Below are 17,872 nucleotides of genomic sequence, written 5' to 3'. Positions count from 1 at the left end.
TCTACAGGACTGTACATTCATTGTCACTGGATTCAGTCACCTGCAGGGAGAGTGCTCATTTTAATATTAAAATATCCACCTGTGGATAATAGGAGAACTGCATATATGGATTTTTCTCTAAGCTAAGCTTATAGGATTCTAGGCTATGACTTTTTGTGTAGTTAACATTGAACTGCAGCTTATTCAGCTTCTGATCATCCAGTTTTAGCTAATCACAAAGTGAAGTCCTTTACATTCAGTGTAGCCAGGAAACAATCCACAAGACATACAGACTTTCTAATCTTGTCTGATGCAAGGATGTGGAGACTTTTTAAGTGTCATTTCTTAAATATCTCACAGAGCTTAGTGTTTACAAATGGAACAATCCTAAGAAGCCCAATGTTGTAGATTTAATAAGATTGGGAAGCAGAAAAAGATTTACTACTGGTAATGGTCCCCTATTATAAATATAAGGAAAAATCATATTCATTACCTATCATAGCTGAAATGCAAAAATATCAGATAACCACTAGAAAACAGCAGTGATCTGGAAATGTTAGGATCGTTGCAGCTTAAGGACAATCAAAATCTTAGGAGGCCTGTGATATTCACCTTGATTTTGTATGTATCCTTGCCAAAATCTTTGTGAATAGGTGGTAGAGACTCCACTGCAAGGTTAATTATATGCACAAGATCTCTGTTCCAAAACATGCTAGAAGGTGTTGATTGGAGAGATGCAAATTCGTTGTTTTGTCCTGAACAAGAAATACAACTATCTGGTATTTGGCTCCCTCCTGTGGCTTTTCTTTTGTGAAATTTTCAACATGCCAGTGGTCAATCTTTGTGTTTGTCTGCTAGGCTGTAACTTTCTTACTTCTAAAAATATGTTATAAACCTTATATAAGAAAAGCAAATAAATACTGTACTGGACGAATAATCAGTACTCTAGTAACAAGAAAGCAAAGCAAAGGCCTTTAACCATTTGAAAGTATTTCAATTCATGAGCTACCAAACAACCTCACGCAAGCAGGCTGAATATATTTATACTAGTGGAGAGTTTCTACCAGTTCGGACCGCTTCAGCTGGAACCAGCAGTGACCCAAGCCTGCCTCGTCCCCAAATTGGTTCTCCGTGTGGCGCCATAGGTGTCGCCATCTTGTTTTTTAGTTCTGCGCATGCACAGAACAATTTTAATTGCACTGTGCATGTGTGCGCAGCACGCACACAAGGGAACTGGCAGTAGTGCCTGCTGGAATTCATCCTTGATTTATATATCCTAAGGCTTATATATTTGCTATCACAGATAACCTTGCTTAGACTATATGGATAAAGCAAACGAATATGACATTGTGCTTGTGTTATTCAGAAGATGTTTCACATTAGGGTATTCTTCCACAGAGATCCCAGTTGAGCCAGAAAATCAAATAAATGGTAAGATGTCATTTTCAATAGCTTTGCCTTCCCAAATGCTCAGCTATTGAAATGAGAATGTTCTGTTTTTGTCCCAGGATAACAAGGTGATCAAAACCAAAAATAGATTGTAAAAAGGAAGATTCTTCAACATACTACCACTTATGGTGGACCTGTGAGGAGGCTAAAAAAATTTGGAAAAGGATCAAAAAGTGGCTAGAGGTAATAACAAGTGTGAAAATAGAATGGAAACCTGAAGGTTTTTTTTATCAGGAATAATGACTGTAAAATATAAAAAAGAAATTCAGTATTTAATATTACATATAATTACAGCGGTGAGGATTGCCTTTGCCCAGAAATGGAAAAACAAATTAATTCCAAGCGAAGATGAAATATTAAGAAAGGTTATGGACTGTGCTGAAATGGACAAACTAACTAAAGAAATCTAGGGAAAGGAGAAATAGAATACTACCAGATATGGGATAAATGGTATAGGTGGATGGAGGAAAGAAACAAGGATCAATGAAGGAAGACACACAAACACACACACACACACACACACACACACACACACACCCAAGTGATTTAAATTTACTAGAGGTAATCAGCCAATATAGCAGACAGAGGAGTAAGATAAGAGGGTTAAGAATGGTGAAATGCAAATGAAATATAATAGAAGGGGAAACAATATAAGGTGAACTATATCAATTGGCAATTGCTATTAGAAAGAACAGGAAGCTCCTGTTCGCATTGTATTGTCTAAATGTGGTGTATGTCTAAGTTTTGTGTGTGTGTATTTCACATGTTTGTAAATTTTTTTTTTAAAGGAAGATTCTTATTAAGAAAAAACTTTTTACAGCAGAGCTTTTCTTAAAAATCCAAGGGTATCTGCTTAATGTTATGCATTTTTCAGAATCATTTCACATGAATTCACTTGAATATTTTATCCTGTGCAAATCACAGCTAAATCAGTGGATTTGCTCAAATAAAAAAAAAACTCTTGTGAACTGCAAATGATATGAACACTCTTATACGTGACCTTGATTCTGTATAATTTAATCTCATGGAAATAAATACACAATATTTCAACCAACAATTGCTGGCTGTGCATTGCGTATAGATCCTCAGCAAATTCTGCAACAGTTCTTCCTTTACGGCAGCAGAGCTAGCTAGCTTGCTTAAACCACCTGGATTGATTTTGATTAAATCTATTACACATCCTATTAGAGTCTCTGGAATGATGCCCTTTGATCTTTTCTTTTTGCCAAGGAACATAGTCACAAAAGTTCCAAACACAGCTGGATTAGATGGCAAATCAATTCCCATCTTTTTATGACTGGTTGAAATCAAAGGAAAACTATTTGACACATGCTGATTGTGACAAGAATGCAAGACAAAGCAAAGTCAATCACTTCGTGACAGAAGAATTACTTAGCCAGATACTGTATATCACATAATGGACAATCAAAGTCAGATCAGGTAGATGTTCCTATTAAACACAAAGTTGTTATAATTTACACTTCCTCCATATGGCTATACCTTAGCTTCTTGTTGTTCAAGGTGACTTTACCTTTTGTGAGAACATTCTCTGCACCTGAGAAGAAATTCAGATTTCCTTTTGTTAATCCATCCTATTCCCTAGCTCAGGAATGACTAACATTTTCTGGACAGAATGCCCAAAGTGCATGCAAACATGCCATGAGCGTGCCTGTGCCCCCCCCTGAGCTCCCCAAATGCAATACATGTGCAGCCCCCACCCATGTACCATGCCCCCATGCATGCACCCTGCGCATGTGCCCTGCCCACTGTGTATGCACACATGGGCCCCTACATGCACTTTGTCTTCCCATGCATGCAGAGCAGAGACCCGATGACCAGCTGTCTGGTGGGAGGCATGTGCGCATGCGCAGTGAAGCTGAACTGGGGTGAGGGCTCGCCATCATGGCCCTAGCTTATCATTACACACAACACACACACACACACACTATGCATGCTTTGATGGTTGGGATACCATATTAGTGTCACTCTTTTCTCCCATAATTTCCCTTTTGAATTCATCCCACAATTGAACTTTAGATCCTGAGACTGTGTGTCACTGTATGGATTGCATAAGATTGTTCAAGGGAGAGAGAACAGCCTGTCTCTTGACAAAATTAATTGGCAGCAATTTGACTCCTCCCAAGTTTTGGCTGCAAATTTTTCATCTGTCAGGCAGCTGATACTTTTTAGACTTGTGCAAATACTTTCAAACCCCGCACGGATACTCCCTAACACTCACTCTCTCTTCAGCCTGTTTGCATTTACATCTGATGAGTGACTATAAATCCCACGGAGAGAGATTTCAAGCCTTAAGAAAGCATCCTGAGGCATTGAGAATGAAAGAGTTGAAAAACATGAATTCCGCTTTATGTTTAATGATCAAGCAAGCTATTCCCTATTACCTTGTTTATCCTCAAGGTATATATTCTTTTGTTGATATGGGGTAGCCTATATCCCCTGCATCTCCTCCGTTATTCTGTCTTCTGAAACTTAATCATCAGGATGTCAGCCATTGTGTCCTCACTTTGAAGGCCATCTGGAGTACCACAGACCACAACTGTTCTTTTGGGCTTTGGCAGTAGCCTGTGGAATAAAGACATTCCATCTTTTCAAATGGCATCTTTTCTTTATCCCTCCTGCACAAGGGCTCCAGTATTCTGTGGGAAATCCATTTAGAGCCCTGCTGAAAAAGCTGGTTGCACTTCAGTAATGAACAATTTGTATGATATCAATCAGTAATGGTTTCATATCTTTCTTCACTACCAGCTCGGTAGCGGGAGCGCATACACATAAGGTCTGTGATGACTTCTGGGTGAGTGGGCGGAGCCTCAATCCCCCGCCACTACCGGTTTCCCCCAAACCAGTGAGAATACCACCTCTGATATTAATGGATAAGCTATCCAAGTTCAAGTTAATTCTTAACATCTGGAAATTTTCACGAAAGAATGCCAAAAAAATATATATGAAGGATTACATATCTTTATATATTGCTTCATTGTTCTGATTTATATTTTATTTTTTGGTATATTCTTGTCAAATTAGAGGTGCACATGTGTGTATCAGTGGTGATTGCAGGCGGTATGTCGGGGTACAGGTGTACTGGAGCCTGCCAGGAGCACCGGATACTGTTCCGGTACAGGTGCTTGGAGGGCCCACCCGCCCAAGCTCCTTACCAGTCTTTTAAGTCTTCGGCACTTCGGCACACACACGGGATCCCCCCCCCCACTGAGCAGCTGGAACATTGCGGAGGCTAGCAGAGGCACTAAGACGCATGAGTGCACTGTGTGCTTCCATGTGGATGCCACCGGGATCCGGAACCCATCACTGGTGTGTATATAATATATATTTATATATTTGCTTCATTGTTCTGATTTATAATTTTATTTTTTGGTATCATTCTTGTCAAATTAGAGGTGCATATGTGTGTATATAATATATCTTTATATGTTGCTTCATTGTTTGTTTGCATGTATATCTGATGAGTGACTGTAAATCCTACACAGAGATTTCAAGGTGTAAGAAGGTGATCCCAAGGTGATTTTTGGTATATTCTTGCCAAATTACAGGTGCATATTTGTTTATATTGCTCAACCAAGGCATAAACACTGCTCACACAAACTTACTACAATCAATATATCAGCAAACAATGGCAACAATTTGCCTTAATGATCTAAAAAGTGGAAATCAACATAGAATGACAAGATGGTACAATATCACCTATCCTTTACTCAGCCTGTCTTGAAGAAATATTTTGCAAACTAGACTGGGCAAAAGAATAAAAACCAATGTTGCCCATTTAAATCATTTAATATTTGCAGATGATGTTCTCTTCTCACAAGACCCATAAGAGCTACAAACACACACACAAGAGCTGCACAAAGCTTAAAATAAACCTGAAAAAGAGCCGGGTTATGCTTAATAAATTCACTAAAGAAATTTTAAAAATATCTGGAGAAGACCTAGATCTAGTAGATCACTAAGTAGACCTTGGCCGGTGGAAGACAATGGTGATATAATAAAGGAAATCTAATGGCATGTTGAATGTGATTGACAGGAATTCAGCAAGCTAAGCATAATTTTCCAGCTCCCACTATGCCTGAAGAGAAAAGAGAAAAACAGCATCAGTATATGATATTTGCTCTAATATATGCCAGTGAAACAGGGACACTAACCTCACAATCAATACAAAAGCTATGAATGGCGCAAAGAGCCATGGAAAAATACATGCTCAGTATTACAAGACATGATAGAAAGATCTGCACATGGATTAGAGAACAAACGAAAGTATACAATAACACACAGCAAGAAGAACCGATGGCAGGTGTACCAAGGCAGTCCTAGAATGGATCCCACTTGATGAAAAGCATCCATGAAAGAGACCTAAAACAAGATGGATTGATGACATCACCAAGTATTGCAGGCCCAATTGGCAAAAGAAAGCTCAGGACCGTATTGGTAGGAAATATGCAGAAGAGGCCTTCATCCTGCAGTGGCTAGACAATGGCTACAATAATGATGATGTGTGCATATAATCAGTGGTGGGATTTTAAAAAATTTACTACTGGTTCTGTGGGCGTGGCTTAATGGGCATGGCAGGGGAAGGATACTGCAAAATCCCCATTCGCTCCCAATCAGCTGGGACTCGGGAGGCCGAGAATAGATGGAGGTGGTGGGGCCAGAGGTGGTATTTACCAGTTCTCCGAACACCTCAAAATTCCGCTACTGGTTCTCCAGAACTGGTCAGAATCTGCTGAATACCACCTCTGCATATAATATATCTTATATATTGCTTCATTGTTTGTTCTGATTTATATGCCTCCATATAAAAAAGTAATTTGGCTGAAAAAGAGTGGCCACACCAAATGGGCTTCAGAATTGAGAATTTAAGTCTGAGTGCCTCCTCTCCTCTCCATACGGGATTCCACCACAACTCTCAAAGCTGCTTTCCTGAGAGATTATGTTACTTCACAGCAGGATGTCTTTAGATTCACTAATTAAATTAAAAGCTTATTACTGACATGTTCATATAAATACATTTCCCTTGCTTTTCCCCCTCAGGTGGTACACTACTGCTTGTAATAGTGCTACCTGGGTGGCAGCATCTGTGTTGCCACGCTCTCTCATTTGTAGAAAAATAACTTATTGATCTATTACTATAGAAAATATACTGTAGACTTGACAAGAGGAAATGGTTTGTTTCTGAAACCTGAATGGGTTTTTTTAAAAAAGACATGGAAAGAGGATTCGTCCAAATTTGAAACAATGCTGTACTGTATGAATTTAGGGGAATTTGCTACGTATTAATCGATGCCAAATCCTGGTTTTACATACATTTCACAAGGTTTTGGAACACAAGATATTCACTCTTATCCCACTAGCCTTTGTGCACATAATTGTTTTTCCCAGAAGTGCCTTTTTGTGTAACCCTTATTCAGAAAACCACACACTTCTTCTCATTGCTTCCAGTGGAAAGATTTATGGTATTTTTATGGAACATCAATTTTTTCTATTTCTGCTGACACAGAAATAAGTTTTTCCAGAGGTTGACTGGAGTCGCTACAACATTTATATCTCCAAAATATAAAGGATGCAAGTGTCAGCCATTATTTTTTGGTCCTAACTATTGTCATTCATTCTAACTAATGCATCCAATGCAGTGGTGGGTTTCAATATTTTTTAGAATCTCTTCTGTAGGTGTGGCCTGCTTTGTGGGAGTGGCTTGCCGGCCATGTGACCAGGTGGGAGTGGCTTGCCAGCCATGTGACTAGGTGGGCATGGTCAACTTGTAAAATGTGGTGAAACTCACTTAACAACGCTCTTGCTTAGCAACCAAAATGTTGGCTCAGGAACTCTGGCATTTGAAGCATGCAAGTCTTAAAGCTGTCAAGTTACAAGACCCTTGCACCCCTAACACTTTAGAAAAAAAAACCCAGGGATGTTCAAACTTGACAGCTTTAAGACTTTAAGGTTTAGATAGGACTCTTAGAGGCGGGCGGGGCGATTGGTGAGCCATCCAATCAGTGAGCGGCAGGCGGGGCAAGCATGGTGTGGACGGGTGGGGGGAGGGAGCTGGAACCGGTTCTAAACGGCACTGTAGATTTGTGGAACCTCTTCTATAGAAGAGGTTAGAATAGTTAGAATGGCAGGAACCCACCCCTGATCCAATGTCTATTTTCATTTTTATATATAATTTTATTTAAGTTTTTTTAATGGAACATAAAAACTACAGATAGTCCTTGACTTACAACTAATTGTTTTTATTAAGGCGGCAATGAAAAAAGTGACTTATGACCATCTTTCATAATTACAACTATTGCAAGATCCCCATGGATCAAAATTCAGATGCTTGGCAATTGGTTCCTATTTATGACAGTTGCAATGTCCTGGGCCATGTGATTTTGCGACTTTCTGACAAGCAAAGTCAATGGGGAAGTCAGATTCACTTAACAACCGTGTTACTAATTTAATTACAGTGATTCACTTAACAATTATGCCAAGAAAGGTTGTAAAATGGGGCAAAATTCACTTAACAATTCACATTTCTGTCTTGCTTAGCAACAGAAATTTTAGGTTCGACTGTGGTCGCAAGTTAAGGACTACCTATGTAATGCAAACTGATATTAAGTAAAAAGAAAAAAGAAAAGAAAAAGCTAAAAATGCAAAAAAGTGAAAAATGAAATAGAAAAGAAAGGAAAAAAATACAAAGAAGCGGCTTTTGATCTCCTTACAACAGTTTTAATACAATTATAAATTTATCTCTTACTGCATGTTTACAACAAACTTTTCTTTCTAGAATCTATCCTGTCTAATCATCAAAAGCCATAAATCACAAGTTCATTTTTTTTTTGTTTTACACAAAAACTTCACAAAGGGGTGTAATCCTTACTTTCAGATCGATTCTGAATTCCAGCTCTCATATTTGAATTTTCTTCTTTTTTTCCTCATTCCCCCCCTTACCTGCCTTACACTACCTTGAGTATGCAGAACTCAATAATTTACTCCCCTTTTTTTTGTTTTGCTCTTTTGGTTCATTCTCAATAGAAATGGGAATTCAAGAACATTATTCACCGTTAACAGAACAAGTTTCTCATGCTTTTGTAAAGAACCAATAATATGGACGCCCGGGTGAGCTTATAGAGGGAGGGGGGGCTCTCTATTTTAAGGGAAGACACACTATCTTAATCTTACATCATCACCAATTTCTCTTCAGACATTGGCAAGAGGAAAAGTACCTGTAATGAGAAACTACATGAGAATTAAATGCCCTCATTCAACATCCAGAGTTGTGTGGTGGTGATTGTGTAAAAAGTGCATCACTGATATATCAGGACAAGGGCACCCATGGAAAGCAAAAACTGACCTTTTGCAAACAAACTTAATTTTGCCTCATATCTATACAAGGTCCTTAATGTCTAGTCACTGGAGTTTTGTTTCAGAAAGCAAAGCAGAACCATAGTGCCTATGGGCCTTTCTGTAGGAAAGCAATTTTTTAAAAAGACAAGAATCAAAATGTTTAATATTCTCTCTCCTCTGAGTGAAGAACCAAGTTCAAAGCGAGTTTGCAAACTTTTAATTTAAGCTCAGTGCTAATTCTTATCAGCTTCTGATGTTTTAAAAGTGCTTGAAGCAATCAATTACAGAATGGACATTGTATTTAATGTTATGTTAAACTGACTCTGACTCTTTCAAATTGCATTTTTGGTTCACCAATATATAGTTAGTCCTCAACATACAACTGGGATGCTTAATGTTCATTCAGATTAGCGAGGGCACCCCAAAAGTAGGCTTCCAACTACATCCCAAAATTATGACCCCAATATGGTCCGTTGATCATGTGAGCAAGATTTGCCCACATCAAAAGCAGTGACCCTTTTGGACCCTCACAAGGTCTCCAGTCTTCTGACTAACCTTGGTACCTCAGAAGCCACCTGTGGCTTTCAGTGATCAATTTCCAAGATCCAGGATGTTTTTTCTTGTTGCTGTTATGTGCAGGACCAACAGAGCAAAACTTGTCTGTGCCCAACAAGAAAAGCTTTTCTTCCCCCCATAAAACAGTGACTTACGTTTGCCTTTAAGTTTCCCTCAGTTTTTGATTAACAAGTACAGTAGACATTTGTATGTTGGCATGCATATTCCATCCTCTGCCTGGCTTTTAATTATATTTAACAATATTGCATGCTGATTTATTGTTTTCAAAGGTTTTTTTCTTTAATTCCAAGATTTTCCTTCCTTTAGAGTATTTGGAAGCAGAAAGCAGTGAAGTTAATGACAAGCAGCTGTATCTACTGCTGTATTGCTGCTCGAGGCAAGCATTTTATTTACTGTAGTGTCTTAGTGGCTGTTGTTGATCTAGCAGGTTTATTTATTTTTATTTAGATGATATAGAGTTGGTAAATCCTGTCTTGCTGATGCTATTTAGAGTGGATGACACTTTTGGCTGACTACCAGTGTAGCATATTAGTTGTTGTTGATCTAGGTAGGAGCTGTATTTTATTTTTTACTGTACTTTTTAAATTTTCTTTTGCCTTTCTTTCCAATTCCTTGGAAATACTGTAGCAGTGCAAAATAATGTTTAGAGTATTTTTCCAACAGTACCAAAGGAACAAATACTGGATTGCATTTATTTTTCTCCAAAAGGAAGGGGGTAGGAGGAATTTTGCTAGGGCTTTATAAAATAAAGCAGAAATCTCTTAAATTGGAAAAAAATCAATGTAGATCAATGACTGTCCAATTTATATTTTGAAATTTCGTGTGGTATTGCCTCTGTCATGAAAAAGTACTTATCTGTAGCCTGTCCCCTTCCTGCTCTTTCCACTACATCCTACATTAATTTAGTTGTAAGGTTTAAGTGCTAGAAGCTGCAGTTCTTTGCAGAGTTCAAAAAGAAAAATGCAAGACAAACTGTACAAGAGCGTTAGTTCTTTTCCATAAGAATCTGCACCCACAAATATCCATTATATCATTCTACCTCCTGTTCCTAGAAATTCCATTTTTTTCATAGAAAATAACATTAAATATTCTGTGCAGAGTGTGATAGAACACACCTGTCATCTGCATATATTTAACATTAAAAAGACAATCAAAATAACTAACCTAATATTATATATTGAAAGTTAAGTAGGGAAAATATTTCTCATCTTTCTTTATTATAACCTATGCAGTCAGATAATTTCCCACCTGATCCCCCCCAAAAATCAATGCCCATATATCTTGCATGTGTTTTTATAATAATTTTTATTAAAAGTTTAAAAAGATAAAGATAAAAACCTACTACAAAGAAAAAATACCTCCAATAATGAAAAGTGCAGAGAGAAAATCAGTTCTTCAAGACAAGCACAAACTCTAGGAAGAAGGTAGGTACAGTTCAAATCTTGTAAGGAAAATTGCAGGGTTCTGCCCAGGCAAAAAACAAGGAAGTTTTTTCCAAAGCACCAGTAGGCAGCACAAGAAACAATGGATGAAAACTAATCAAGGAGAGAAGCAACCTGGAATTAAAGAGAAACTTCCTAACAGTGAGATCAATTAACCAGTAGGACAGCTGTGCCTTCAGAAATTGTGGGTGCTTCATTACTGGACTGGATAAGCTACCTGTCTGAAATGGTATAGGGTTTCCTGCTTGAGCAGGGGAATGGACTAGAAGGCATCTAGGGTCCCTTCCAGCTCTATTCTGATTGATTGGTTCTTCAGTCTCCAGGAGTCATCACAGACAAAACTAAAACTTTCATTCTTGTAAGCAAGCAACGCTGTAGTTTAAACCTAGGTTGGAAATTGGGAAAATGCAGATTTTATGGCACATAAGTGCATGCAATTATACACACATTTAAAACATTGCTTATGATTTATCTATATATTTATATTATTATGTATTATCTATATTTATATTATTTATCCCCCACCCCATTTTACAGGCACCCTGCAGTGGTTTTTTTCCACCAAAATAAACAAAGCTTGAGTTGCATGATACTAATAAAGCTCAAATGATGCAGGGCTGCGACTGGAGTTGGCGACTACATCTTCTTAAGTGCAGTCCCAAAGAGAAAGAACCCTGAGACAGGGCTTCGAGGCGCTCAATCCTACTGCGACTACATACTACTACGAGGAAGACCGTCTGCTTTTCCAAAAAGCAACAGTTACTTTTCAACTAGTAATAAGATGTTAGGCACCATTTCAGCACTCTTCAGTAGCCAGCTTTTTGAGTTATTAATGCTACCTTGCCCTGTTTTTATTCTTAATCGATCTGGTACAATCTGTGCAGGCTGCTGTTTTAACTGATGGTTAAACCATTTGTTTTGAGGAATGAAGTATTATTACCAATAATGCAAAAACCTCATTGGCAGAAAAGGGAAGAAGAATGGCATAGTCGAAAGGACTAATCACATACAGAAATTGTTTTAAGTTTAATTGGCTTCCTAAACAGTTTAAGACTTATTTAAATCCAAAACAGAAGTGACTAAAAACAGCAATAAGCTACAGGCTTTAACTTTTTCAACTATCACTGTTATGATTGGAATCAAATATTGGATCCTATAAATTACAATAATGATAAATAATGATAGCAAGGCTATCTGGTTCTATTTGTGACAAGGAAGACATCTTTCTCTCCCACCAGACTGTTGGTATCCTCATTCAGGTAGTCCTCGACTTACGACAATTGAGCCCTAAATTTATGTTGTTAAGTGAGACATTTGTTAAGTCAGTTTTGCCCCATTTTACGACCTTGCCTACCACAATTGTTGTGAATTACTGAAGTTGTTAAGTTAGTAACTCCAGATGTTAAGTGAATCTGGCCTCCCTATTGACTTTGCTTGTCAGGTGACAAAAGGTGATCACGTGATCCCAAGACACAACGGTCATAAATATGAACCAGTTGCCAAGCATCTGAATTTTGATCACATGATCATGGAGATGCTGCAAAGGTCATAACTGTGAAAAATGATCATGTTACTTTTTTCATTGCCGTTGTAACTTTGAATGTTACTAAATGAACTTTTGTAAGTCAAGTCCTACCTGTATGTTATCCCTTTGCAAGAGCTAAAGCCTCTTGAGTTGTCAACTATAGCCCAGATCTTTTCAGACTTTCTCACAGATTAGTCTAAGGCTGGAATCCTATACTGCCCATGTCATATTTTATGGGTTTTATTTTGCTGGAGTATATGGTGAACTCAGTCATATCACTTGTAAACAATGGTTTAAGTTAAATAAGAAGCAGTTCACTTAATCATGGTTTAGAAATGATACCCAAACCTGTGACGTATTAGATCACACATTAGAATAATGTATGTATTAGCGTATGCTCCAATTTTGACTTTTGGATGTGTCTCAGGAAAAGCATCTTTTGATGAAGTAATAATAGATTTTAATTTGATTATAAAATGTATCTGTAGCTTATTCTGGAGAGTGTTTATTTTTAAAAAATGTTCTAAATCATTTGACTTGTGAGATTTATTGAGATTCAAGTAAATAAAATAGCGATTATATAATGCTGGGCTTCTAATAGAAACAATCAAGGTTACAGTATAAGCCATTGGTTAAGGGTTTTTCTTTTACTGTATTAAATTTCTATGAAAAGATAAAATGTAAAAACCAATCAAACAAAAAAATACTAAGGAAAAAGAGGAGAGAGAAGGTCCAAAGGAATAAAAAGATAAGAAAAAAATAGCTTTTTTCTTCAGTACAGTCACAGATATAAAATGCAACAATCATTTGTTTTAAATTTCAAACCCAGTATTTTTATAATCATGAATATTTCTAATCATCAAATTCTAAAATTAAATATTTATTTTGGTTTGTAACAAAAAGTCCAAAAGTGATTTCCATGTAAAACCAAAGTTAAACAACTCTTTTCTTTAATCAAGGTAGTTACTTTCACCATCTCAGCCATTTCCATTAACTTCATCATCCATCTTCCATTGTGGAATCTGTAAGAGTTTCACTACAAAAATTACAGTACATATAGAAGAAAAGTCCCATATTTTTTACTCTAATTTCTTTTCTGACAAACCGAAAAGAAAAACCTCTGATTTTAACTATACATTTAACAATTCTCTGAATTAAAGTACACATTCAATCCCATTAAGTATTAGCCTTCTTATATGTCCCCCAAAGGAGATAAAAGTACCTCTAGAGTGATTACATTTACAAGCCCATTACCTACTAAGTGTAAAATCTTTCATTGGTAGAAAACCAGTGGTAGTGGTATTGTTTTCCATGAAATAAGGTGCAAGAGGTGAGGAAAAGTGGCATTCACTTCTAGATTGCAGTTCTCATATTAAAAAAAATCAAAAAAGCTTCCAATTATGTGTCAACTCTTCAGATTTGCCAATTGGTTTTGTAGAATAGATCTAAAAACCATCCTGTTTCCCCATGCGCTTGGCCTTCTTTTGGGGGGGGGTGTCTTAAATTATTTTTGAGGTGCAGGAGGCGGCAAGCGTGGTCACCTCATGGCTGCTGCTGTGTTACAATATTTTTGGGGAGGGCTTATTTTAGTGCCTGTACTCAAAAGCCCGATTGGGCTTATTATCCTTATTTTCAGAGAAACAGAATAGAATTGAGATTTCCCAGTAAATATAAAAACAGATGCTTTGTAAAAGAGACTCAATTATCTTACTTGTTGGACTTTGTAGGGCTAGAACATAGGAGATTCAAGGTAAAGCCTAGTTTTATGTTTTTAACAATGCAAAAGACACAGGCTAAATCTATAATTTGTAGAGCATAAAATCAGCTTTATTCCTAAACCACAGAAATTGTCATCATACAATTGTGCCAAATGCAGTTGGTATTGACTATTCACACTATGAGCCTTGATGTGAGTTGTGATTAGATCACAACTTAAGTCTCACTGGTTTCAACATTAAGAAAAACCAACTGAAACAAGGGAACTTTTAATTGAACATAGCTTTAAATGGGACTTCAAAGGTGTTCAAAGCTTCTATGTTACAAGCAGCTTCACTCCTAAACAACTGCAGGTTTAGTATTCAATTAAACCAGAAGTGGGTTGCTCCCAGTTTGGTCCGGTTCAGCCGAACCGGTAGTGGCACTGGTGGGAGGCTCCACCCATCCGCCTGGTTCTGGTTTAATTGAATACTAAAGCTATCTCGACCCCTTCCAGTCAGGCTTCAGACCCGGTTACAGCACAGAAACCGCTTTGGTCACATTGACCGATGATCTGTGGAGAGCCAGAGATGGAGGACATCCCTCCATCCTGGTTCTCCTTGACCTCTCAGCGGCTTTCGATACCATCGACCATGGTATCCTTCTGCGACGACTGCGGGAGGTGGGAGTGGGAGGCACCGGGTTGCGGTGGTTCTCCTCCTACCTCTCGGACAGGTCGCAGTCGGTGTTAGGGGGGGGCAGAGATCGACCCCTAGGCCCCTAACATATGGGGTGCCTCAGGGTTCGGTCTTATCCCCCCTACTATTCAACATCTACATGAAACCGCTGGGAGAGATCATCCGCAGGCACGGGATAAGATACCACCAATATGCGGACGATACCCAGTTGTATCTGTCCGCCCCGTGCCAACTCAATGAAGCGGCAGACGTGATGAACCGAGGCCTTGAGGCCGTCATGGACTGGATGAGGGCTAACAAGCTTGTACTCAACCCAGAAAAGACCGAGTGGCTGTTGTGCTTCCCTCCCAAAGATTCGACCAATATTCCATCACTCAGGCTGGGGGGTCAAATTTTACACCCCTCAGAGAGGGTTCGCAACTTGGGAGTCCTCCTGGATCCACAGCTATCTTTTGACCACCACCTGACGGCTGTGACCAGGGGGGCATTTGCCCAGGTTCGCCTGGTGCGCCAGTTGCGACCCTACCTGAATCGGGAGGCTCTCACAACAGTCACTCGGGCCCTTGTGACCTCTAGGCTGGAATACTGCAATGTGCTCTACATGGGGCTGCCCTTGAAGAGCATCCGGCGACTTCAGCTAGTCCAGAACGCGGCCGTGCGAGTGATTGTGGGTGCACCTCGGTTCACCCACATAACACCTATCCTCCGCGAGCTGCGCTGGCTACCTGTCGATCTCCGGGTGCGCTTCAAGGTGCTACTAGTCACCCATAAAGCCCTGCATGGTAGTGGATCTGCGTACTTGAGAGACCGCCTTCTGCCAATTACCTCCCTGCGACCAATTAGATCTCATAGATTGGGCCTCCTCCGAATTCCATCGGTCAGCCAGTGCCGGCTGGCAACTACAAGGAGGAGGGCCTTTTCAGTAGTTGCTCCGACCCTTTGGAACGAGCTCCCCGTGGAGATTCGTACTCTCACCACCGTCCAGGCCTTCCGCATAGCCCTTAAGTCCTGGCTAGCCCGTCAGGCCTGGGGACAAAGATAGCCGCCCCTCCCGAATGATGAATGAATGTTGCTCATTATTTTACTTATATGTGTCTATGTCATTGTTTGTATTCCCCCTCCTGATTTTATGTGAGCCGCCCTGAGTCCCCTCAGGGAAAAGGGCGGCCTATAAATGTTAATAAAAAATTCTAAAAAAAAAAATTCTGTACACTTCTGGGCATGTGCAGAAGCTCCTGCACATGCGCAGAAGCATTTGCACATGCACAGAAGCGTTGCACACGAGCACAAGTGAACTGGTAGTAAACTGGTTAGCAACCCATCACTGAATAAAACCCTTGGCGTATCTGGAAGCTGAACCAGTCTACATCTTCAAGAGTCTCATATAAAATCTGCTTTATCTATCTCAAAATAAGCAGTTTTCATCCCTCTGGGAATATAGGTCACTCGATCCACTTCACCCCCTCCATTGCTGGGTTTCTGGAAGTGAATTTCAATCATGTCTTCCACATCCTCCTCATCTTTCTGTTCTGCGTTGATTCCTGTTAATAGTACAGCTTTCCTGGAAGTCCCTGAAAACATCTGGCACCAAAAAAAAAAGCATACCATATGTTACTTCCATAGTCTTCCTTAGAGAAAGCTAATATTGAAAGCACCATCACTAAGAGATAACTACACCCTTTTATTTTTTTACTGATTACAAAATATAAATGCACTGGTTCAAGAACCAACAAAACGTGAGACCAGGGCATGGCAGCTGCACCTCAAATGCCCTTTCTAAAATACCCATGTATTGCAGGATCACAGCAGGGGGGAAGGCTGGGAAATGAACCATTTTCTGCCCTGCTGTGATCCTAATGAAACAAAACTGGCATAGAATCTCCATCCAGCTCATAGCACATTTCCCCTTTTGAGTCTAATGTGATCGTCGGCATATTTCTTCTTGTCACAACTTTATTCTGGCCCAAATAAAGCAGCTGCAAACACTGAAGCTATGTTTGCAAACAAACAATGCTTTTGCTATTCAGTCACTAAGTCGTATCCAACTGTTTTGAGACCCCATGGGCCACAACACACCAACCCCTCCCCCCTGTCCTCTACTGTCTCCCAGAGACTGCCCAAAGTCATTCTATGTTCATTGCATCAATGGTCCTATTTCATCTCATTCGCTACCGTTCCCTTCTCCTTTTCCCTTCAATTTTTCCCAACATCAGGACGTTTTCCAAGAAGTCCTCTCTTTTCATTTGAGCTTCAGCTTCATATCCATCCTTCCAAAGAACAGGCAGAGTTGATTTCTTTTAGGATTGACTGATTTTGATCTCCTTGCAGTCCAAGAGATTCTCAAGATTCTTCTCCAACATCACACCTCGAAAGCAATAAACTAAGCTAAAAAGTCTAATTCTTACTTCCTGTTGGGTGGCTACCACTGACCATGTTGCAATTTACGATCTGTCTGAACCTCACAAGATTACATTGCTCATGTCTGAAAACCTGATCTTATAATCTATGGCAAGCCTTGGATACAATCCCATTTCTAGAATCCCAAAATGATGGCCTTTTTTGGTTTAGGAAGTAGTAATCCAAATGCCTGATTAAAGAGCAGTGTGTGGCAGAAAGTACAATGTATAGTCAGGTATTAATACTTATTTTAATTCAATGTGCAACACATATCAACCTTCACTAAGTGGAAGAAAACCAAGACCTAGCCATTATCAAACCACCATAAGTGCTTGATAATATTGGGCCAACCATATCTGTAGTGTAAAACTTGAGATGATCAGTAAGTGGCAACAAAAAGGTGTTACATTACTTAAAAGAGGTTTACATTATTTACAGCCCGTCTAGCGATTTATCCAATTTTTGCTACCCATATGCAGTATATGAGGACCCAGACTGAGGACCCAGATTGTTGGGGGTAATATGCTGACTCTGTAAACTGCTTTGAGGTCTATAAGTCTAAGTGCTATTGCTATATTGTTGATACTATGGTATAAGCAGATGTAACTTCATTCTACATACATTTACTATGAAGAACTCAGTTCTCTTGTTTACCCATAGAACACATTTTCTAATGGCTGGAAATACAATGGATAACTTATTTTGAAAGTAGAGGAATAATATATTGACTACCATGTTTTCCCCAAAATATTAATTTT

The 17,872-nt window shown here is 39.1% G+C and overlaps 1 protein-coding gene across 3 annotated transcripts in view; it reads right to left on the bottom strand.

Moving 5' to 3' along the window:
• Positions 1 to 5,434: 5,434 nt before the first annotated feature.
• Positions 5,435 to 17,872, bottom strand: part of NMI (N-myc and STAT interactor) — a 29,128-nt gene continuing 16,690 nt past the window's right edge. For 2 of the 3 annotated variants that reach the window (XM_087710586.1, XM_014075241.2), the window contains exon 9: positions 13,186 to 16,298. In XM_087710586.1, the coding sequence (XP_087566712.1) occupies positions 16,098 to 16,298 (201 nt within the window). In that variant the 3' untranslated portion in view covers positions 13,186 to 16,097. Of the gene's footprint in view, positions 5,525 to 13,185; positions 16,299 to 17,872 lie in introns of those variants that run through there. The other variant, XM_087710592.1, reaches the window with a different exon arrangement.

This window comes from Thamnophis sirtalis, unplaced genomic scaffold (assembly GCF_051295495.1).
Source record: "Thamnophis sirtalis isolate CommonGarterSnake01/CBP01778 unplaced genomic scaffold, rThaSir2_p1.2 scaffold_1, whole genome shotgun sequence".
Taxonomy (NCBI): Eukaryota; Metazoa; Chordata; class Lepidosauria; order Squamata; family Natricidae; genus Thamnophis; species Thamnophis sirtalis.
The sequence above is the reverse complement of the archived record's forward strand: the minus strand, read 5'-3'. Positions and strand labels throughout refer to the sequence as shown.